This window comes from Heloderma suspectum, chromosome 6, assembly GCF_057233095.1.
Source record: "Heloderma suspectum isolate Gila_16-S chromosome 6, 16-S_ref, whole genome shotgun sequence".
NCBI classification, from domain to species: domain Eukaryota; kingdom Metazoa; phylum Chordata; class Lepidosauria; order Squamata; family Helodermatidae; genus Heloderma; species Heloderma suspectum.
In genome coordinates this window covers 17893780-17918460 of record NC_139463.1, presented here as the reverse complement: position 1 = coordinate 17918460, position 24681 = coordinate 17893780, and the positions used below count along the sequence as shown (strand labels likewise).

The following is a 24681-nucleotide window of genomic DNA, read 5'->3' as shown; positions in this document are numbered from 1 at the left end:
GCATCAATTCTTTGGCACTCAGCCTTCCTTATAGTCCAGCTCTCACAGCCATACGTTACTACTGGGAAAACCAAACTTTGATTATACGGACCTCTGTCGGCGTCTCTGCTTCTTACTATGCTGTCTAGGTTTGCCATACCTTTCCTCCCAAGAAGCAAGTGTCTTTTAATTTCATGGCTGCAGTCTGCTTCCATTTCTTCCCCTTCTATATGCCAGGAAGTGATGGGGCCAGATGCCAGGATCTTCATTTTTTTAATGTTGAGTTTTAAACCAGCTTTTGCACTCTCCATTTTCACCTTCAATAAGAGGCTCTTTAGATCTTCTTCGCTTTCTGCCATTAGAGTGGTATCGTCTGCCTATCTGAGGTTGTTGATAATTCTTCCGGCAATCTTAATTCTGACCTGTGATTCATCCAACCCGGCATTTCTCATGATGTACTCTGCATATAAGTTAAATAAGCAGGGCGACAATATGCAGCCTTGTCGTACTCCTTTCCCAATTTTGAACCAATCGGTTGTTCCATGTCTGGTTCTTACTGTTGCTTCTTGGCCTTGACGGACAGGTCATGGTGGAGAGTTCTGACAAAATGTGGTCCACTGGAGAAGGAAATGGCAACCCACTCCAGTATTCTTGCCAAGAAAACCCCATGGAATGTATCACAATGGGAATTTACTTGCAAGTAAATGTTTTTAGGATTGGGGTGCCAATAAATGAAATGGAGACAGAGATGTAAAGTGACTTGCTAAAGGTCATACAGTGAGTCAGAACTCGGAATAGAACTCATGTCATTTGAGTTTATGGCCCACATCTTATCTGTTGGCCTCTGTTAATTGTTTCACTTTTTGGCTTCAGTTTTTTTTCCTTTTTCTTTTTTAAACATGCTTTATTTTTTAATCTGTAAGCTTATTTAAGCTTTCAGCTTTCAGGAGTGAAGCTCTTTCGCTTTCTTTTTATTTGTTTGTTCAAAAAAGAAGGAAGATGCTTTAAACCAAGGAGTATACCATATATATTATATCCTATCATTGATCCTTAGCTTGCAAGTCACCTAAAAGATATCGTAGAGTTGGGAAAAATGCAGAAAAAATCTACTAAAATGATCAAGGGCCTGAGCAACTACCCTATGAGGGCAGGGAAAGTTACAACAACTGAGATTGTTTACCTTAGAGAAAAGGTGAGTGAGGGGAGCCATGATAGAGGTGTACAGAATGATGCATGGTGTGGAGAAATTGGATAGGGAGACATTTTTCTCCCTCTCTCATAATACTAGAACCTGGGGTGATTCATGATGAAGCTGTTTGGTGGGAGATTCAGGACAGATAAAAGGAAGGACATCTTCACACAGCACATAGCTAAACTATAGAATTTGCTAGCACAACATGTAGCGATGGCCACCAATTTGGATGGCTTTAAAGGGAGGAGAAGGCTACTAATCCTGATGACTATGTGCTACCTCCAGTATCAGAGGCAGTGGGGAAGATGGGCAGGAGGGTGCTGTTGCACTCATGTCCTGTTTCCTGCAGGCAGCTGGTTGGCCATTGTGTGAACAGAATGTTGGACTAGACGGACCCTTGGTCTGATCCAGCATGGCTCTTCTTATGTTTTTCTAGTTTAGTATCATGTACGAACTAGCTAGCAATGGCTCTCCAAGTCCCAGTCAGGAATCTCTCCCAGCCCTGCCTAGAAATGCCAGGGATTGATCCCAGGGCCTTGCTTGCAAGGCATGTACTTTACCTTACCACCAAATATGTACTCCTTCAAGCAAGAATTAACCCAGCAATCTAAGATTGACTCATTAACAGTGCCATCCAAAATGTGTCTACTCAGAAGTAAGCCCCATTGAGTTCAGTGGGACATACTACCAAGTGGGTGCGTATAGGACTGCAGCCTAAGTCAGCCTTCCTCAGCCCAGTGCCCTCCACTGGGCATGCTGGCTGGGGCTGATGGGAACTGTAGTCCAAGCATGTGAAAACCAGTTTGGCAATGGCTGCAGTAACTGTTCTACAGATCTCCACTATATCAGCTGAGCTATCAAAGTTCAAAGCAGTTCACAATTTTAAAATAAAGAATATGCTATTAGCTGCACAATATAAATACCACCAAATAAAGCAGCTGCAAATTAAAACCACAGAATATGATCCAGCTCACCCAAATATCTCTTAGGAGGGAGGGGTTTTGCAACCCCTCTGAAAAATTAAGATAGAAGTAGCTTTTCTAACCCCTTCAGAAACAGGATTCTATAACTTTGGAGCCACAGCTGAAAATTTCCAGCTCCAAATTATTACTTCCGAACCTGATGTTAAGGCAGAATGTTTACCCTTGGCTGTGCTTAAGCCAGGGGTGGCTAACATGCCGCTGTGGGCCACATGAGGCCCTACTACCCCCACATTTGTGGAATGCCCTGAAAAAATGTTTTTTTTTTTTAAACCAATTGAATCCATAGCACTACAGGGCACCGAAACAGTCAGATTTAGCTTGTTTGCAAGTAAGCTAAATTTGACCCTTTTGGGACTCCATAGTAATACAGATGCCATTTCCCCCCCCCCCTTTTTAAGTTAAATTTTTTTTTTGGATGCCCTACAGACTGCATGGGAGTGAATCTGGGGGGCAAAAATGGTCCCCAGACCTCCCAAAGTTCCTCACCCTTGGCTTAAGTGGATGATGAAACGAGCAGCTGAAGTCATGATTATCATTGTCCGAGTGTCTGAAAAGGTACAATCTGTACACTCAATGGCAGACATTCACCAGCAGCAGGAACAGTACATTGATAGAGGTACACAGACAAGGATTCCCTTTGCTGCTTTTCAGACAGTGAACAAGCCCCAGCAGCACCAACTGGACAGAGCCATTTTATGCCAATTTTTAATTGCTTGTCGATATTATATTTTTTGTTGTTGCTTCAGTTCCAACAAAAAGGGGCCTGTCGAGAATTTTAGGACATGCCTAGGTGCTTTGGAATTGACGTCTGCATCCAGACTTTAAGGACACTGTAAATCCCAGAAAATGAGCTGAATCTGATGAGTGCAAATGCGACTCAGATTACTAGAATCCTGGACATTTCTAAGGAAAAGAAGAAAGGACTCATCTTTAAAAAATGGCGCCTACTATTTACCATGCTGGTCAACCAGCCTCAAAAAGGATATAGAGATGGATGGATGGATGGATGGATGGATGGATGAAGGGAAGGGAATGTAAAATTATCATAGGACTGAAGAGATGTTTCAAACATTGGGTTGGGTTGGGTCCAGAAAAAGCCTCCCATGGATTGAAGGGCCTCTCCCACCAGCAGAACGCTTTTGATCCAATGGAGTTTTTCTGCTGGTTGAATGGAGGAGGACGTGTTCTTTGCGGATTCCCCCCTCCCCTTGGATGCCCCTATGTCCCTCCAGGGGGTATCCTATAGAACAGTGGGGGAGGGGATGCTGCGGGCTGCATAGGAGGGAGGAATTGCGAGCTACCAGCAGGAGTCTGGGTAGAACTCTGCTTGGAGATGTTCCCAGTGGCCTAGTTTGCATGATCAGCACAGACCACTGTGGCTTATTTAACCCATGGGCAGTTTTTGGGTTGTGGGTGGTTTGTTAACCACAGCAACAACCCACCCTGCACCAGGTTCATGTGTTACAATAAGCTACAGTGACCTCCCACCATGGCTTAAATATTTACAGTGCTCACCGGCCAGTGCTGCAACCCACCATGGCTTAAATAAGCTACAGTAACCTGCGGCAATCATGCGAACCAGGCCACTGACTGAATAAAAACGTTGGCTCCAACCCATTGTTTTGAATCTTAGAGGCAGTATGACCAAGATAGTTATATGAAAGAGTTTTATAAAGTCATTACTGACATGAAGAGAGTGAATAGGAAAAACTAATTCAGGTCTCCTGTTACAAAAACATGAGATCAGCAATGGAAAACTGGTCCGGGACAAATAAAAGAATCTACATTTTTACACAATAAATAAATTAGGCTATGGAATTTCTTGCCATGGCATGAACAATAGCATCACCAACATAAAAGCAATAGCAGTTCATTTGCATATTAGTTACAATAATATCAGAAAACACGAGCTGCTAGATAGCTTAGGTCTAAAGTTTTGCAAGTAGAACTTGAGCAACTTTAGATCTGAGCTATCTAACAGCTCAGGTGTGGCAAAGCTTTTTAATTAACACACATTCATTGCCTCTTCACAAGGAAATTAAGGGTCCTGTATGGAAACACTATTTACCCTTAATATAGTGTTAAAGCTTAGCAATGGGAACCATCTTAAAATATTCTTGATTTCAGCTCACATTTAGGAATGTGATGACAATCAATGCAAATATATTAATATCTCTTCTGATTTTCTTGTACTGACTTTTGTGAGTATAGTGAGGATTTTGGATCAGTGGAAGGAGTCTAAATCTCATGCTTTTGGATGTCCAAACACTGGCAACAATGCAGGTGGTATTCAGCCACATCCATCATCAACTGAAATGTAGGGCATAATCCTATGCATGTTTAGACAGAAAAAGTCCTACAACACCCAGTTGTAGGACTTCTTTCTGTCTAAACATGCATAGGATTATGCCCGTAATGTTCTAGGGAAGGACAGGGAGGCCATTGCCAGCTGTTACCTAGAAACTGCTGGCAAATTCTCCTACTGATTTTGGAAGTGGCATAGAAATGTCAACAGCAGATGTTCTTCCCATTTGGAAGTGGCATAGAAGCATGTCAATAGCAGATGTTCTCCCCACTCCCCTCCTTCACACAAAGAGGGCTGCTGCTGGTGCTGGTGACAACCTGGGCTTAGAGCTGTGTGCAAATGGTCTCTCATAATTCTCTATCCTATTTGTGGGCATAGAAGTTGGGGGACCACCTTCTCAAATTTCTGTGGGGTGAGGAGAAAATTCTCCAACAGTTTCTCAGGGGTGGGGCTCACCATGACTAGTGGTAGTTAGGGATGCTGGAGAAATTTGAGACAGACTAAAATGAGTTTGGATTTCTAAGAATCTGACCTGTGGAATCTGCTGTGTACTGGCCTCCTCTGGCTACACAGAGTCCATGGACTTTCAGATCTCCCCCCCCCTGAAATTTATGCAAATTTATTCATAGGAAAATACGCAGAGACTGGTAAATATAAGCGGGGAAATGTGGAATGGAATGGGAGACAATCCGCTAAATGTCAAGTACTAATGTAAAGTACGTAGATTGCTGCGAACTGTCTCATGGAATTATTTGCGTACTGAATATTCAGAGAAAATTTTTAAAGTTGTCTTATTTTTTTGGGTGAGGGTGAGAAAAAGAAAATTCCAGGAGCATTTGCTGGGAAATTTCAGCTCACCTCCAGCTTGACTCCATTTGTAGGTGTCAAATATTGACCTTGTTTGTACATCACGACAAGCCACCGTGGTTTAATTTACCTGCGGGGCTTGTCGTTGCACACCGGCCAACATTTTTTAAATGCAAGCCACGGCATTTGAGGGTGGATGGTGGTTTATTAATGGCTTACAGAACTCTTCGTTTATTAATCATGCGAGAGTGGTTAGTGATTGCACTATCAAACAAGGGTTGTATTTCCTTCTCAGCTCTTTCTATCCCACATATACCTTTCTAATATGCTGATCCCATTAAGTTTTTGTTTTTCTTAATGGGATGATGAATGCTTCACCATTCCTGTTTCCTTGAGTTGTTTTGGCTCTCCTACTCATGCCACCCCCTCCCTTGCACCCCACCCAAATAGGAAAACAAATATTAACTGGGATAGCTCTTGATACAGAATATCCTTGGCTAAGCTCCTTAGAAGCCGGTCCCTTGTAAAAATGCTTCCCTCTGAAGGATTCAGACATCCAAACTGTCTCGGTGGTTTCTGAGCTTCACCGATTTATTGCTTTTTAACTGTTTTTGTGGTTTCTTTGGTGCCTTCCTTGAAGGGCACAGGAGGGTAAGACAGAAGGTATCGGATAGCAAGTTTGTTGGTGCCTCTGTGCAAGGATATCAGTGGAGTTTGCACTCTCACTATGAGAGTGCATGTGCATGCACGCACAAAGGATGCTTGAGGATTTTATTCAGTCCATATCTTTGAGCAAGCCAACCTGATGCATGCTGCCCAGACTAATACATGGATTGGTAGTAGCACACAGTTATTTTTTGGTTTTCTCATCTCTCTGAATTTAAGCTAAAAAAAGTACTAGAATGCAATACAAATGCAGATATTAAGATAAAATGTGCACAAAAATGCATATTTTAATATGAAATGCACACAAATGTGTGTTTTGTGAAAAAGGTGCATACAAAATAATGCAAATGCAGTTTTTAAAAAATCACAGATTGATGTGGAAATGGGAAGGAACAGTCTTATGAATGGTTAGATGTGAAACTGATGTGGACTAGAAAGAGATGAATTCATCCATTTCTCTCTCTCTCTCTCTCTCTCTTAGGGATGGGGGAGAATTTCTCCATGAATCTTCGGGAGGCCAAGCGCCGAGGCATTCGGCCCCCCGAAAGTGTTGGGGAAATTCTCCGCCGGCCCCCCGCCCCCCCCCCGGGATGGGACTTACCGTGGCCGAAGGTCCCTCTCGGCGGCGGGTTCCGGCGGCGGTTTGGCGGCGTTTCGTTGGGGGCGGGGGTGGCGGCCGGTCTCCTGACTGGCTGCCGCCACCGCCATTACAAAATAAAAAAGTAAAAACAAAAACAAAAACACACACCCATGATAGGCTATGTGACGATTTACGTAGCCTATCACGGCTAGATTTCCAAAGTCAGCCGTGAAAGGCTACGTAAATCGTCATGTAGCCTATCACGGGTGACTTTGGGGGAAAATAGCAAATAGCATTCCCTTATTTTCGCCGTAGTCTACGTAAATCTTTACGTAGACTAGACGTGCCAAAATAAGGAACGCAAATGGCGGCGCCCATGGGCCGCTGCCATTTGCGTATGCGCTTTTTTTTTCCCCCAAAGTCACCCGTGATAGGCTACGTGACGATTTACGTAGCCTATCACGGCTGACTTTGGAAATCTAGCCGTGATAGGCTACATAAATCGTCACATAGCCTATCACGAGTTTGTTTTTTTCCCCACTTTTTCTTTCGCGGCCGGGGAGACGGGGCGCTTCTCCCCAGCCTGAATTTCGGCTGGGCGAGGCGGGGCACCTCCCCCCCCTCGCCTGAACTTCGGGGGGAGAAGCGAAGCGCCTCCCCCCTACCGCGAAGCAAGCTGCGGGACAAGGTAAGTCCCTTTCGTACATCCCTACTCTCTCTCTCTGTCACACACACACACAAACACACACACACAGAGCAAGGGAGAGAGAGAGAGAGAGAGAGAGAGAAACACAAAGAGAACACTACAAATGTAGACTTTTCTCTGCCACTTTACATTGTATTTGCTTATTTTGTAAGAAACTGATGATGATTCTCCCTGCTCTCACTGCTCATGCACATGGAGAGGCCAGGTGAACAGGAAGCAACAGCAAAAAGAAGGCATCAGTAGTGGGCCACCACCTGGGTTCTGAGCCTTGGCAGAGCCCAGTAATGTTGATCTTTAATGCCAGCCTGGTTCCAACATTTTCCTAACAGGTGAAATTATAACAACAAAGCAGTGACAGTGATTTACCAAGGACAGGCACCTGAAGATAGGAATAGTTGCATGTAACATGGGACCGTGGGATTTTGTAAGCACAGAAAGAATGGAACCAGCATGCAAAGTTGTTGAGTAGTCTCTTCCAAGATGTTGTAATGCAAATACAAGTTATATGTATAAAGAGTTGGGAAAAACTTAGGGAGAAAACTAATTCTGCTAATTTGAAACTGGCTTGCAAAAACACCCCTTGGCATGTATATTTTCCCAGTCTGATATCTCCCAAACCCCTCTCCAGTCTCACCAACATTTCCAATAATGAGTGTTAGTAGATTTTGGAAGTTTCAGGGTGACGAAAAAAGAAAAGGAAAAAAAAGAAACGTACAAATATTGTATTTGGCAACATAATTTTCTCATCTCCAAATTTGTTCCTAATATTTATGATTTTTTTGTTTTGTTAACATATCTCAAAAAGAAAAAGAAAATGTTCAGATGTTCCAAATGTGCAGTGCAGTCCTAGGCACAATTACTCAGAAATATGACTCTGCAATGGTGGGAAAATGTTTGCTGGCAGCAAAGAAAATTTGAGCTCGTATGAAAAGTTAATGGTTTTTTGGAATGGTTTTTATTTTACATGCATGTGATTTTTTTTCTTTTAGTTCCTTTATTCATTGTGATTAATTTTTATTTTAATATTGGGCATTTTTAATAGAAAGACAGGGTACAAATACTTTGAATAAATAAAAAAAACAAGTATATCAGACCTGGTGCTAGGGGAGGGCCTATAGTTCAGTGACAGAGTACATGCTCTTCATTCATAAATTTCCCAGGTTCAGATCTTGGCATCTCCGGTTTCAATTATCAGAGCTTGGAAAGTTTTTATCTGATATCCAGAATTAAGGGGGCATTGTGCACTGCAGCAGGGGGTGGCAGAGACCATGTCTTGCCCACCACTGCCTTAGGGAGCCGCTGTCAGTCAGAGTAGAATTACTGGGCTAGATAAACCATTTTTCTGGTTCCGTTTAAGGCAGTGACATGAATTCTGAAATGCTGATATGTGCAAAAGTCAATTTCTGTGCTAGATAGTATGTTCGATCCATGTGCTAACAGATCGACCACTGCTTTGTTTTCAAATGAGAGGTAGCAGTGCTCAAACCTGACAGAACAGAAGTCACACCCTCTGACACAGTAGCCCATTGCCAGAATCCTAAATTAACTGGAACCGGCCAGTTAAAGGAACTGGCCAGTTAACAGAAATTAATGTCTGCTGTTGTGTTAGCTATGGAAGTTGGATCAGGTCCCAGAGCTGGCACAAAGGCCTCTTGTGGCTGGGCATTTGCTATGAACGCATAGCAAACATGTTCTCTGCCCCCAAGAGCTTATAGTGCAAATTATCAAAGAACTGAAGGTGAAAATCCAAGTTAGTGATGTGCCCAAGAGTATCCAGTCGCAAAGTGGCAGATCATAGCACAGAAGTTTAGGCTGTTAGTTGAGTGTGCCACCTTTTGTTACCATTAGAGAGGGTCTAATGCTTCGCATGTCGTGGAAGAGCACCTGTTTTGTATGCAGAAGGTCCTGGGTTCAAGCTCTAGCATCTCTAGGTAGATGAGGAAAACTGAAACCTTGGAGAGCTGCTGTCAGTCAGTGTCAACAATATTGGGCTAGATGGACTGAAGGTCTGCAGCTTCCTATGTTCCATTGAATCAAGGTTTTGAACCTTAAAGATGAAACATCTGGCAAAGCCATTATCCTGGGATGTAATCCTTTTCCTTCTCTGATGCTTGTTTCCCAGGCTCCCCTTCTCTGAGGGCCTATCCACTCATCTCTGTCATCACCAGGCAGCCCTCGGTGGCCTCCCACTTCATCCCCACAGCAAGCACCTCCCGGGTTCTCTCGCCGCACCCACCTTCGGGAAGCACCTGTTCAGAGACGCAGGCCAGCGAAACCCACGGGAGCAGTGAATCGGAGACAGAGCAGCCCACACCTCGCTTGAAAAAGCCTCGCCGCAGCCGGACCATCTTCACGGAACTGCAGCTTATGGGGCTGGAGAAGAAATTCCAAAAGCAGAAATACCTATCCACGCCAGACAGGTTAGTCGAGGAGATGTGGAGGGTAAGGTCTGCCAAATGGGTTAGCGGTGATGGCCAGCAGGCCAGCAGCCCTAGACTAGCTGCCAGCAACTGGTGCCCTAGGTGAGCCATGCCATTGGCGCCCCCATCCAAACCCCAAGGGCAGATCTAGGCTGAGGTTTTCGGTAAACCACGAAACATTTTGCCCCTATTTTTTATGGTTAAATTCCTGTGGACACCCATGGTAATTAGTAATTATTTCATATTATTTCATAATATGAAATGATATCTTTGTTATTTTATTTGTATTTTTTAAATTTGTATTTTTTCTCAAATTTGGCGCCACACTTATTTTTATTTATTTATTTATTTATTGCATTTATATCCCGCCTATTTTTCCTCTTGCAAGGAACCCAAAGTGGCATACATAATCCTCCTCCTTTCCATTTTATCCTCACAACAATAACCCTGTGAGATGGGTTGGGCTGAGAGTCTGTGACTGGCCCAAAGTCACCCAGTGAGCTTCCATGGCTGAGTGGGGGCTAGACCCCGGATCTCCCGGCTCCCAGTCCAACACTCAAACGATTACACCACACTTAACTTGGCAACCGCCTAGTGTTGCTGATATGGATGGGACGCCCCTGATGGCCAAGGAAGCCCCTTGAGGGGTTGAAGAAGGGGTCCAAGGGACGCACATCATAGGATGACAGGCCTCCATAGTGTGGCCATGTGTCCTCCTTTACAGAGGACTGTCCTCTCTTTGAAGAGCTGTACTGTCCAGTTCTGGTTTAATTGATAAAGAACCTTAAGAACTGTTACTCATCCACAGTTAGCACCTGGGCAGCAGACTCGGCAGGCACACACCTCACCTGGTCACAGTCTTCTACACTAGGGTGTGATGTACTGTATTTCTATTTAAATTATAAGAATTATTTCTAAATTTGCATATATACATATAAATTAGCATATGCAAACTTTATGCAAATCACCGTCCTTCATCTTCTTTTTTTTGGTGATTCAGCTCCTCTTTTTTGGCAATTCATACCAGGCCACCCTACCTGTCTGTGACAAATTTCATTTTACATAGTCATGAATTCCCCACAGGTCAACTTTCTTGAGCAATCTCAGCATGGCCAAGTGGTCTTCTGAATGATTGCTTTCAACACTGGAAGTGGGTTGAGCCCAAAGCTGGCCCAGCCCATAATGGGGCAGCACACTTAAAAGAGCACTATGCCAGTTCAGTTTAGGAACTGAGGCTGCACCTCAGAGCCTTCATGGCTGCACAGAAGCTTCCGGAGTGTGTTCTCATTGTGTGTGGGGATACTCTTGCCCCACTCCACCTGAGGCAGGTGAACCCTTGAGCCGGCCCTGGTTGAGCTGAGATGAGGCAAATCACAATCTTACCATAAAGCTTTGACCACTATGCTATGCCTTAATCATCCAGCATGGGAGTACATTCATTACCTAAAACGTGATTGTAGAAATGGACCCTCACTTGGGTAAACAAACATTCCATAAACATGTGAGAATCAAAGTGGAAGATGATGGTAGGGGGTACACAGATACAAATAGCATCAGGATATCCTGTCTATGAGCACTGATGATCACTGCTAACAGTGCTGGCTCCAGGATTTTGAGAAGGTATGCCCCTTTGTACCAGTTGCTGAGGAACATGAGCAGGAGGGAACAATTGGACCCATGTCCCGCTTGTGAGCTTCCCATTGGGGCATCTGGTTTACCAATGGGGGAACAGAATGCATGACTTGATAGGCCTTTGGTGTGATCCATCAAGGCTCTTATGTATCCCCAGTGGACCTCCTTAATTTGGTAGAGATGGGGCAGGCAAATGGAGAATTCTCTCTGACCTTCTTTGGCCCAACCTGAGCATCCTGGTGCTTGCTGGAACAGTGGGCCCTTTGCTAGTCTCTATAAACACTCCTGGAGGCAGGCTGGCTGGCTGGCTGGCTGGCTGACCCCCAACCCCTGGTTTTCTGCAAGTAGTAGCTTGGGCTTGTGGGTGTGTCTCCATGTGCATGCACATGTGTGGCCATACACATGAGTAGGGAAGAGGCTGCATGCTGGATATTCATGTTGATTTCAAATGGACACATTAATAGTGATCTCTAACCCAGCTTTCCTCAACCTGGTGCCCTCCAGATTTTTTGACTACAACTCCCATCAGCCCCAGTCAGCATGCCCAATGGGAATTGTAGTCCAAAGCCATCTGGAGAGCACCAGGTTGAGGAAGGCTGCTCTGACCAATTGAGCTTTGAATCCTGACTCCTCCTTATAATGCAATAACCTTATTTCCTGAAGCTAATGCTGCATTAAAATGGAAGGGAGATGCCTTTTTTGCCCTGCTCAGAATTTTAAAAACTTTTTAAAAAGTATGTTCTGCATTTACTATTTGAATACTATCTATAAACATTCCCAGTTTCATCTTCCTAGCTTGTATGAATTTCCAGAAGGTAGCTGTTAATTTAAGTATATCTTCATTATGTCAGTAACAAACACCTATTTACGTATGAATAACAGCAAAAACAATTGTACTGTTTGGTGCATTGGAAAAAAGGATAAGCAAGCAGACGCTCACCCTGAAATATTCTCTTAGATCTTCTAAGACCAGCCAGTGCTTTGACCTCATCATGTCATCATTTGTCAAATAGACTCCCGCTGCTCTTTGTGGGATTTAGGCCTGGACAAAAGTGTTCCTTGAGCTGGGATTGGGGGAGTAATCTCCTCCCAGCCGCAACAGAATGATTACTTGTTATGCTCCTCTCAGCTGTTCAGGTGCTGAGAGTACCATGATGGCTCCTAAGCATGTGAAGATGAGTTTGCTCTCCTGAGTGCTCAGTCACATGATCAGATCAGATTTCAAAGCACCCTTGCCTTAGAATCAAAGGCGACATGAATAGATCATATCAGTGGAAAATACATACCAGGCCATGGGAGTGCTTGATACATATGTGCATGCCAGCATGGATTTATGTGCAGTGATACTTAGGAGGAAGAGAGATAAACTTGTTTTCTTCCTCATACCATTTGAAAGGGTGACCTATATATTTCCACTGGCTGATATGGAGAGGGAATTGATGCTGGCTGTGTGAGTCAGTGGGGAAGGAAACCAGTTGTTTGTTTTCACAGTTCAGGAAAAAAGTCTAATGGCTACTAGAGACAACACCATTCACATAGTTAGCAATGGCATGAATGTGTTTTAAAGAGTAAACTGCAGGTGCAGAGACTTCAGTCTGGATCAGGACACCCATTTAGGGGAGCTTTATCCCTCCTCCCCATTATATTGTGGGGGGAAAGCTCCCATTGGAGCATAATGGGGAACTCTAGCTAGTTTAAAATCAGAAGTGAATGCTTCCAATCTTTTTTTCCAGGGCCAGCCTTACCATTAGTCAAGGTGAGGAAGCCAACTCAGGCAGCAGATACTTGGGGAGCAGCAGTGAGTTGTTGGAGGACAGACCTAGGTGCCATATGAATTAAGGGAATTGCAGTTCACTGCAACTGGACAGCACCAGACTGGGGGAGGCTAGTTTAGCATTATGTATTCCATTCTATAGTTCCCAGCTTGCTACTCTATAGTACCCAGCTTTGATTCTATGATTCTATGACCCTGGTGGTGGTGCAGAGGCTAAATATTTGCCTCACATCCTACAGGCTCCAGATTCAAGATCTGCTATGGACTCAAGTCCTGATACAAACCTTGCTGTATATTGAATTGTCGTGTGCATCCGGGTAGCACACCCCTTCAAGAGGAGCTTTCTGTATAATTAGCCTGCAGTTATTAATAAAATCACAGCTTCACAAACGTTTTTCTCGTTTCACTCTCCTCCCTCCTTTTGTTTTGTGTTCTGCAAACTTAGATCTTTTTTCTTTCTTTTTACTGACTTTTCCAAAGCATGAGGCCATGGTGGCTGCATTTCAAGTGCTTGGCATCCGTCATCAGGGCGAGATGCTCACCAGCACGCCAAACATATTTGGACACTTCATGCTGTCAACTTTCCAGATGCCTGTAGTGCTGCTCAGTATGTAGGAATTCTGTGTCCCTTTAGTAAAAGGGCCATATTCATGATGGTTCAAGCATTCGGGTGGCTAATGTGGTGTGCTAGAACTTCACATGACTGGTTGGGTGGCCTCATCAATCATGTGCTTGGGTTGCTGCTGCATGAATTTTCTGGCATTAACGTTCCTCGGCATGGTACGTGACTGAGCCTGATGAGCAAGCAACACTTTTGCAGCTCTTTGCCCCTCTGTTTGTTGCTTTGGTTTCCTAGGCAGCACTCGTTTCTAACAGGCGTAGCAAGACGTTTGTAAGGGTTACAGGTAATCTAGCTGCAATGAGGCACATGCTAGCTGGTGCAAGAAAAAAAGCGGACACATTTCCCATGTGAATCTTGGTAATGCATTGGCACTGGCTAACTTTCCCCAAACATACAATACTTTGGGTACAGTTATTATTACTGCTTTTCCCAGTTTAAAATGGAAGGCATGTTTCACTTGATACTCAGAAATTTATGTATGCATTCTTTCAAGAGCTCAGTCATCCTCCTTGTAGTTAATGCTGCAGTTAATACTGCCTTCTGGCATTCCCCCCCCCCATTTCCCCAGTACTTTCTGGGTGATGGTCATGTTTTGGGGATTCCCAGCATAAATGCATCGCTGCCACTTATGAATCGCCAAAAAAGAGGGCAGCAATTTGCATAACATTTCTATATGCTACTGTGTATGTATAGATGCAAATTTAGAAATATTGACTATAATTTAAGTAGAAATGCAGTACATCTCACCATAATGTGCAATACTGTGACCAGGCGACCTGTGTATTTTCCTGTTCAGTCTCCTTTTTAGATGCTAACTGTCAATGGACAGTCATTCAAACAGAGAACGCTTCGAACAGAGGGAAGTCCTCTGGCAGCCCTTCAAATAGAGGACTATCCTCTGTAAAAGAGGATACATGGCCACCCTGGGCAATGAACACTAGCTTAATTGAAGTGGAATTCGACAAATTCGTGTTGGGGAGAGGTCTATTAATAGCCATAAACCTTTGGCAGGGTGCCTTCTCAAATGTAGGAGCTCTCTACATGTGGATAACTCTTTCTCATGAATGCCCACTGGGTATTCATTAGGGGAGGTGGCACATGGTTTCCAGCAGTGGGTGGGGCTAGCCCACGTGACCTCTTCCACCCATTCTTCCAATGCATGGAGTGATTCACGTGTGCCTCCATCTGTCTAACTGTGAGAGGCATCAGTTGTCGGTAAGCACCGGCAACACAAGTTTGTCACAATCGCACACCGTTTCCCCACAACTGAAAGAAAATGCTTAATATTTCTCACAGGCTACCTTCCTCAAAGGAGCTTGAAGTGACATACATGGCATTATCTCACTTCATCCTTGCAAGAACCCCCCCCCGCCACACACACACACACACACCCTCCTCCATCGGTCAAGTAGGTTAGGGTTAGAGACCTAGTCTGGCCAGTCATACCACAAGCTTCGTGGCTGAGCAAAGATTTGTACTCAGGACTTCCTGATCTGAGTCCAATACTCTGTCAGCTACACCATAAGTGCAGTTCTGCTGGATCAGTAGTCAAACAACCTGGTTCCCACAGAGGCCAGACAAATGCCTGGAGGGAGCCTAGAAGCAGAGCTTAGAGGCAATGACTTTCTTCTGCCATTGCCCGAGCAGCTAGTCATCTGTGGCGCTCTTCCTCTGAACTCTTATATTCCAGATTGGCTGTCGTGGCGAATATCACTGTGGATATGTTCAGGGATGATCCACCGATCCGACCCCAATGGAGGCTGGTGGCTCCGATGTCAGTGGGGTGGTGAATCTGCTCCGGGTTTCAGTCAGAACTCTAAAGGAGCTCTCCAAGGTGCTCTGCAACCCCTTTAGAGTTCTGACTGAAGCCTGGAGCGGATTCACTGCCCCACTGACAACAGAGCCACCAGCCTCCACTGGGATCAGAAGTGTTCAGGGAGGATCCATCTGTCAACAGCTATATTATCCTCCACTGTCTAATTCCAGTTTAAAGCCATCTCCATGGAGGCTCCAGTCATGTAAATTACACACCATGGGAAGAAGTATTTTCTTTTGTCTGTTTTGAATATGCTGCCAATCAATTGACCCAATTTCGAGTCTTATCAGAGATGGATCAAAATGTCTCTCTAACCACATCCTCCATGCCATGTATCATTTTATAAACCTCTATCGTGTAACCCCTTAGTCACCTATTATCTAAACTAAGGTACCATGTTGACTCTTGGGAACACTTCACTCGCTATGTGACCATAGCCCACCATAAAGTTACCTAATTTAGGAAGGGTCATAGCTCAGTGATAGACCACTTGCCTTGCATGCAAAAGGGCCCAGGTTCAATCCCTGGTATCTCCAGGTAACACTAGGAAAGATTAATGTCTGAAACAGTTGAGAGTTGCTTCCACTTCGTGGAGACTAGCCTTCCTCAACCTGGTGCCCCCAGATATGTTGGACTGCAACTCCCATCATTCCCAGCCAGCAGGGCCATGCAGACAATACTGAGACAGAAGGGCCTATGGTCTGATTCAGTATAAGGCAGCTTCCTATGAACTTTTCTACACGAGGCTGTTAATCACTGTATAGAATTTCGGTTTCATTGCAGAACTGAGATCCGAACTTTATACAAAGAGCTTTTCCTTTCCTGCTTTTCCACTACATAACCTGTGCTATAGCAGAATAGTGTAAATACACAAGTAGGAAACTACCTTTTCATTTGCTTTCAGAAATGATACCCTATTTTCCCCACTCTAATCCCTTCCCCAGTAATGTTCCTTCCTCCTCTCCCTTCGCAATCAACACACTCTAAGTTACTAGGCTTCAGGCTCGCTACTTTATTAGTTAACAACCAGGTTCCTTACAAATGCAAATTCTAGGAATCTCTCAGGCTACAAAGGAAACAGCTACTCCACACAATTATGAATACCAACAGAGGAGCCGAAGTGGAAATTAGAGAAGTTGCCGGCAGTTTGAACAAGAACTTCCTGGCCAGACTAGCTTAGGAGGGATGCCCCTCCCTTACAGTTGCTCCCTCCTACATAGGCTATCATGCATAGCCAACCTGGAGGAGCGTCTGAGCTCCGCCTCTAATTTTCCCCGCTTTGCTCTGTGATGGAACCTAGCATCCCTCAAGTCATGCCCCTCACTCTCCTCCTCGCCTGAGACCTGGGTTCTCATGGAGGAGGACGGGGGGGCCCTTCAGGTTGAGCCATCTGTGTGCCAAAGTCTTGAGAAGAATGCCTTACCATACATGAGCTCACTAGGGAGGGAGCCTCCCCCGTTTTTGGCTGTTCCCATTCTGAGTCTAATCCCTTCCCCAGTAATGTTCCTTCCTCCTCTCCCTTCGCAATCAACACACTCTAAGTTACTAGGCTTCAGGCTCGCTACTTTATTAGTTAACAACCAGGTTCCTTACAAATGCAAATTCTAGGAATCTCTCAGGCTACAAAGGAAACAGCTACTCCACACAATTATGAATACCAACAGAGGAGCCGAAGTGGAAATTAGAGAAGTTGCCGGCAGTTTGAACAAGAACTTCCTGGCCAGACTAGCTTAGGAGGGATGCCCCTCCCTTACAGTTGCTCCCTCCTACATAGGCTATCATGCATAGCCAACCTGGAGGAGCGTCTGAGCTCCGCCTCTAATTTTCCCCGCTTTGCTCTGTGATGGAACCTAGCATCCCTCAAGTCATGCCCCTCACTCTCCTCCTCGCCTGAGACCTGGGTTCTCATGGAGGAGGACGGGGGGGCCCTTCAGGTTGAGCCATCTGTGTGCCAAAGTCTTGAGAAGAATGCCTTACCATACATGAGCTCACTAGGGAGGGAGCCTCCCCCGTTTTTGGCTGTTCCCATTCTGAGTCTGAGCTGCTAACTATCTCCACATGCTCAGATTCATTCCACACACACACACACACACACACACACCTCGGGAAAGTGCTCTTAAAAAGCAGTAGTGAAACTGGAGGATCACGATGTTGTCTAAAGAGCCCATAAACAACCATGAGTAAGGAATTGTGAGTGCACAATAAATGTCTCGTGCAGAAAAGTTCTATGTTCCTACCCCTTGCAAGAGATTTTAAAGCAGAAACCAAGTGGTAAGTAGTCACCTGTTTTCACCCTTTAAGGGGAAACTTCCGTACTTCTTGGTCCTGCAACCAAAGGATTAAAAATGGAATGTATACACAAGCCTTAGAAGCCCATCTTACAGAAAACGACTCAACAAGTCACAGAGTAATTCAGAATCATTTACCATGTAACTGTTGGTGTGCAAGACGTGACAGGGTGCATCAGCTTTGGCTTACATTGCCCTCGCACCTTTTGTGTTTCTGGTTCACTGACGATAATCATGGCGGAGGTATAACTAATATATAATACCAGCAGGTGTTATTCAGGTTTCTTTGTTTGGTGAGTTTCATCCAAGGAGACTTATTATTTCAGTCTGTCCTTTACCAATGGGCCTCTGGATCAAAACCCTGGTTGCATAAAAACAGTACTTGGTTTGGAAGAAATCTCACATATCTCTTCTATCATCTCTTGAACCCTTCTGGGTTTTTGGCACCTATTGATAAAGTACTTTTGGGACTGGCATTTCCAGGAAGGGAATCTTGTTCTCTGTATGAGGATTTGTTTTGAATACTGCATGGAAATTTCTTTAATATAAGTGATCCATAAATATTGGTAAATAAATAATAACGTTAATTTCACATGAGGCCCAGGTTGATTTGACTGCAGTTCAGAGCTGACTCCATACTTCAAGCTGTAGTTTCTAGAACTGTGGCTACTTAGCTTGAACAAACTGGTAGATTAATTCTTTTCCCGGTTCCTGTGAACTGAGATGAACTTAAAGGTTCACACATTGCTGATTGCCACTTTTCCCATAGAAAAAGAAAAGCACGCAGGCTGTCCTCCTCAGGGTGTGGTGCCTTAGAAGGTTATTGCTAATAAAACAAAAAAATTAACATTATTTTTCAACATGCATGATACAGAGTGTGACATGACCACAGACCTGTACAAACCATGCAGCCCAAACCTATGCATGTTTACTCAGAAGTTAGTCCTTGCTTAGGGTGGTAGCCTTTAAAAACCCAGTTAACAGCATGGTCCAATGCATGCTGGCTCAGACAGAAATCCCATGGAGATCAGTGGGACTTTCTTCCAAGTAAGTATGCATTTGATTACTGAATTGCTCCTGCAAAACCTTCTCAAGAAAATTCTGGGCTGATTATGCTATTCAACTTAATCTGTTAATTACACCAAAGAGGAAGAAGAATATTCTTCTAACTTTCTTTGGTTGGTTTATTTGGACATTGTGCAGTATGCCAGTCATGGATTTTTATCTTTCCTCTGAAAGGAATAGAAAATGCCAATTACAAAAAGCTGGTATTTGGCTTTCCTTGATTTTCCCCTCCAGTGTATGAACAATTTGTTCACTTTCAGCAGGATGTGATTTAATCAGATCTTGGCAGTGGACTGTGTGTCTTGTCTTCTGTCTGTTGTTAATTCAGATCTCTTGTTTTCTAGGCTGGATCTTGCCCAGTCACTGGGCCTAACTCAACTCCAAGTGAAGACTTGGTACCAGAATCGCAGGATGAAATGGAAGAAAATGGTGAGTGCCATGATCATTGGGATCACAGGGTTGGATCCAGCACTGGGCAGAAAACAACGGAATGAAACTTAATAGGGATAAATGCCAAGTTCTGCACCTAGGAAAAAGAAACCAAAAGCACAGTTACAAGATGGGGGATACGTGGCTCAACAACACTACAAACGAGAAGGATCTTGGAATTGTTGTAGATCACAAGCTGAATATGAGCCAACAATGTGATGTGGCTGCAAAAAAGGCAAATGCTATTTTGGGCTGCATTAACAGAAGCATAGCTTCCAAATCCTGGGAAGTACTAGCTCCCCTCTACTCAGCACTGGTTAGGCCTCATCTGGAGTAATGCGTCCAGTTCTGGGCACCACATTTTAAGAAGGATGCACACAAACTGGAGAGGGTTCAGAGGAGGGCAACAAAGATGATCAGGGACTGGAAACAAAGCCCTATGAGGAGAGACTGAAAGAACTGGGCATGTTCAGCCTTGAGAAGAGAAGACTGAGGGGAGATATGATAGCGCTCTTCAAGTCCTTGAAAGGTTGTCACAGAGAGGGAGGCCAGGATCTCTTCTTGATCATCCCAGAGTGCAGGACACGGAATAATGGGCTCCAATGACAGGAAGCCAGATTCCAGCTGAACATCAGGCAAAACTTCCTGAAGGTTAGAGCAATACGACAATGGAACCAATTCCCTAGGGAGGCGGTGGGCTCTCCCACACTGGAGGCATTCAAGACGAGGCTGGACAGCCATCTGTCAGGGATGCTTTGACTTGGATTCCTGCACTGAGCAGGGGGTTGGACTCGATGGCCTTGTAGGCCCCTTCCAACCCTACTATTCTATGATTCTAGTCATGCTTAGACTAGAATTAGACTAAACCCATTGAAATTGATCTATGCTTAGCATGAAAAAATGGCTGGCTGGAACACTGAACTGAACTCCACATGGCAACATTTTGTTGCGAGTCCCAGACCCATAAGAAAACTGAAATGCAGTTATCCTTTGATATTTGCAGCTCTGTGGATTATGTACTTCTCTGAGTTTTATGATGCAGTTCTCCAATCAAAAAAAGTGTTAAAAATGTGTATATTAGGGAAACGTGCTCAAAAAGCATATATTAGTGAAAATGTACAAAACTATGGTTTTTATTTTTTTATGTATAAACCTATGACTCACCTTTCAGCCCAAAAAGATACCCCAAAGCGACTTAACGATTTAAACCTAAAACAATGTAAAACATCACCCACAGCAGAAACAAGAGCAGAAGAGAAGAGTGTGGAGTTAATACATTTTAAAAGCCATGCAGAACAAAATGCCTTTAACAGCCCACCTAAAACGGAACCAAAATGTGCATGGTAGAGAAAATTGCTTGAAAAAAAATGTATATATGTGACAGAATTGTATACACAAATGCAATGTGTATTAGGAAAAATATGCATGAAAATAAATATAATTTTCATGTGGACCTTTTGAAATATTGAAACTGATGTGGAAATGGGATGAAAGAAATGTAAGATGTAGGGGGAACTGAAAGAATGTGAAAGTGATAGCTTTGTCTGTCTCTGTCTTGTACTATATAATTTCTAAACAGTGGTAAACACTAATGTGTTTTTGCTCTAGGTCCTGAAAGGTGGGCAAGAAGCTCCCACGAAGCCCAAAGGCCGCCCCAAGAAAAACTCAATTCCCACCTCAGAAGAGATAGAAGCAGAAGAGAAGATGAACAGCCAAACTCAGAAACTAGCATTGGAGGAAGGCCAGACTACGGAAGAGTGCAAATTGACCAAGGAGCAGTTGGATGCCTCCTCAGAGACAGAAGAATCTCCTAAAGACACAGCAGAAAGCTCCCCGGGGGAGACAGTATCAAGTTAAGAGTGTGAGAAAGAGAGAACACGCCCCCCCCCAGACAATATATAAACTGGATTCACCTGCACTTTGTGCCTTAAGAAATCGACTGGTGCGGTACCTACACTGCGGGGCAAGGAGACCCAATGTAAACAGTGACCCAGTGTAAACAATTTTTTCCTTTCCAATGCCATGTGTACACCCTCTCCACAGATACCCTGGAGACTGAGCTCCCCTCCAAATGAGATTGCATGCTTAGAAATCTGAGGCTCTGGAGATGCACACAGACTCAGCTTCCGACAGCACTGGGAGGAAGAGGCGCTTTAGTGAACGGACTGTGTTGGAGAAGTCCGTTCATTATCTTGCCATTATGATTATATTATCCTGAGCTTTGAAATGGGTTCAGAGCTGCAACTGCCAAAAAAGGGGGGTGTCTCCCCACCAGCATAGTTTTCTTCTGTAACCAGTGCTTAATTGGGTATGGGCTGAAGCAAAGCATTTTTATGGGGTGTTCAAAAGGTGGGATGTTGGTGTTCTACCATTATAAAGAGCAGAGGGCTATGTCTGGGGAGGGGGAAAAACATGGAGCAGATGTTAGGCTTTCCTGCAAATCTAGAGTTGCTTTTGGAGCTGCGAGGCTCAGACCCAGCAGGAAGGAAGCTTCCGAAAGGTGACCTGAGGAACTGTGAGAGGGGGCCCAAACAAGAATGGCAGGAAGAGCTGGCTCTGGTGCCACTCTGCCCGAACGTAGTGGTTTGGTTATGGAACTTGCCCTGGCCAAGGCTGCAGGGGCAAATATGTAGGGATGCCTTTAGCTGGCCAGTGGACTGTGGCTGCAGTCCAAAACTCTGGTGCTTCCCTGTTCACATCGGCAGAGGAAGCAGATCTGTGTGCCAGAGGGATGCATGCAATGAGATCAGAGCCAGTCCCAGGGGTGGGTATCTTTGGGCACCTGCCAAGGCCCAGACCCCTTTGGGGGCACATTGCCAGTTGCCAGTAGGACCTGTTCCTCCTCCTCATTTTTGCTGCCTATTCATCTGCCTTCTCCAAGCATACAAGCAGTGTCAAGAGTGAGGAGACAAAGCAGCATCCTTGCACTCTCCATTTGGGTGATGGTCTGGATTGGGCCCAGAAAAGGAGGGCTAGAAAATGGGCAGTGGTTTCCAAGAAGGAGGTTAGCTCACTAAAAGAGTACTGAGGGTATCTTGAGAAAGAGCCCTTGAAAACCTGGAGCCCACACTGACACTGACAGGGCTGCTCCCCTCTGCAGAAAAGGAACAGGAAGCTGTTGCACCAATGTGTGCAATGCAGGTGGCAATGAGCGGATGTATCAAGACTCATGACTGCTATCAATATAGCAGAGGTTGCTAGGAGCCTACAGTAAGTCTATGCTTCCATCAACTGTTCTTCAATATCACACTAGAACTGTGATGGCAGTCAGTGGAGAAGCGGGGTCTGGAGCAGCTCCCAGCGCCAGGGTGTGTGAGTGCATTCGTTGCACTTCCCCCAAGACAGCTATGCAATGAGTTGAGTATTAGGGTTTAATAATTTGTCATAACTGAGGGCCTATTCACACTTTATATTTTTAACTTGCGCCTGGTCTATGTTAGGGATGGGCAAATCACTCTATTTCCAGTTCATGGGCTACATAAACAGACTTTGTCATGCTTCAAGTAGACCCATTGAAATCAATAGGGCAAGTTACATTAGTCATGACTAAGTCCCATTGATTTCAATGGGCCTACTCAAAGCACGGCTAAGTTTGGATCCAGACCCATGTCATTTTCTCATTTTGTTCTCCCATAGGTCTGTTCCACCCCATTTTGGAATGTATCTGCAATTAAAAAACAAAACAAAAAACATCTCCACAAAACTTTTCATTTAAATATGTATCTAAAACATATTTTTAAATAAGCTTTCTCTCAGAATGTGCATTTCAAAATTACTTTCTCTCAAAATGCACATTTAAAACCATATTTCAATTTATTTGAGCTGAGAACATTCGGGAAAAGTGAAAGTTGCTGAATAACTAAGTTCTGATCTGGATATTAGTCTGGGAGATGCAGATAGGAGATGCAGCTCAGTTGGAATTTGTGAAGATTGAATTCCTCAAGCATCTTGAGTCTACATATGCAATGAGGTGGTAAGTATTTAGAGGGCTCAACCTGCTCAAGAAGCTTTAAATAAATTAATCTCACTAATTAAATAAATGCATAAAAGCAAGTTTAGTCAGAGGTGAGTTCCATTGAGTTCAGTGGGATTTACCCAAACGTTGCAACCCTAGTATTTAAAGACAAGTACTTTTGAACCAGAGTTCAAAATGTAAGATGGGAATTTACATTTAGCTCGATCTCTTAATAAAATCTGGGTTGGCTCAAGGACATTTTAGATGTCAAGCACTCTACAAAAACATCAGAGCATTCGGGGGGTTTCTGCTTTGAATCCATTTCTCCCGTTTTGTTAGGCAGTTAGTTTTAGGAGCACTGAAACATCTTTAGCATCTGGAGAGAGCAAGCCATAGAATTAAGAGGAAAACCTTTTCAGGAGAAATATTGCATTTATTTTCCAGCCCATTGTGCCAAGATTTAGATAAGCATCGTGTTTCCTATAGTCTTGTTAAAGGGTGCATTTTTGCCCAAAGGCTGCAAAGAGATGTATCAAGATAACATTTATTTTTTAATTAAAAAATAAAATATATAAATAAAGAAGTCAATGAAGTCTCTCTCTCTCATCCAAGCTTCAGAGAACTGGGTTTCTTCTTCTGCATTTTGCTGTAGCTGGGCCAAAAAGCCCAGAGAAAACTCAAAGACTCTGTACTTCCCATTAACAACACTACCGCCACCAACACCAACCATGCACTAAGCAATTCCTGGCTCCATCCATCAGTTAGTTCAGCCAGAAAATTTGGATTTAAGCTGGTTTAGGACCCAGGCCTAGAAATGTTGGAGGAATCTACAGCGGAATCAAATAAGTTCAGATTTCTATGAATCCGTGGATTTCGCAGTGAACCGGCTTTTCCTGAGTCACATGGATTCCACAGATTGCCAACCAGTTGTTTTTTTTTACTTTCCAGAATTTTATGCAAATTTAGTCCTAGAAAAATACGTAAAATTTAAATAGGCTAAAGCATCAAAATGTACAATTAGGGGAGATTTGCACATTTGGGGAGGATTTACACATTTTGGGGGGGATTTGTGCATTTTTGCAAGTGCAGATTTGTGCAAATGTGAATTTGCACAAATTTGGGAAATGGGGGAAAAATCCGATTCTGTGAATGAGCGGATGATGGAACAAAAGGCACCTGACAAACTGCAAAATGAAGACAGAACGGGTTTTACAACATCCGTACATCTCTATCCAGGACTGTGAAGGTGTGTGCAAGCAGTCCTACATGGACTGGCCCATGGACCACCTCACTGGTCTTTGCATTGCCATGCTGGCAAAGAAGATGGAGTAAGGCATCCCTTGCTTCTCTACTATATATCAGGATGCAGACGTTCAGGCTTGGGGGCCAAATCCAACCTGCCTGGGCTCCCAGTGCAGCCCTCCATGGTTCTCCAGATGTGCAGCCCCTTTCCCCCAACCAT

The 24681-nt window shown here is 44.1% G+C and overlaps 1 protein-coding gene across 1 annotated transcript in view; it reads left to right on the top strand.

The window, feature by feature from the left end:
- Positions 1-23824, top strand: part of BARX2 (BARX homeobox 2) — a 71449-nt gene extending 47625 nt beyond the window's left edge. Inside the window, exons 2-4 of the mRNA XM_084803692.1 lie at positions 9341-9638; positions 19180-19264; positions 20873-23824. Of these exons, the coding sequence (XP_084659818.1) occupies positions 9341-9638; positions 19180-19264; positions 20873-21121 (632 nt within the window). The 3' untranslated portion in view covers positions 21122-23824. The remainder of the gene's footprint in view (positions 1-9340; positions 9639-19179; positions 19265-20872) is intronic.
- Positions 23825-24681: the final 857 nt, after the last annotated feature.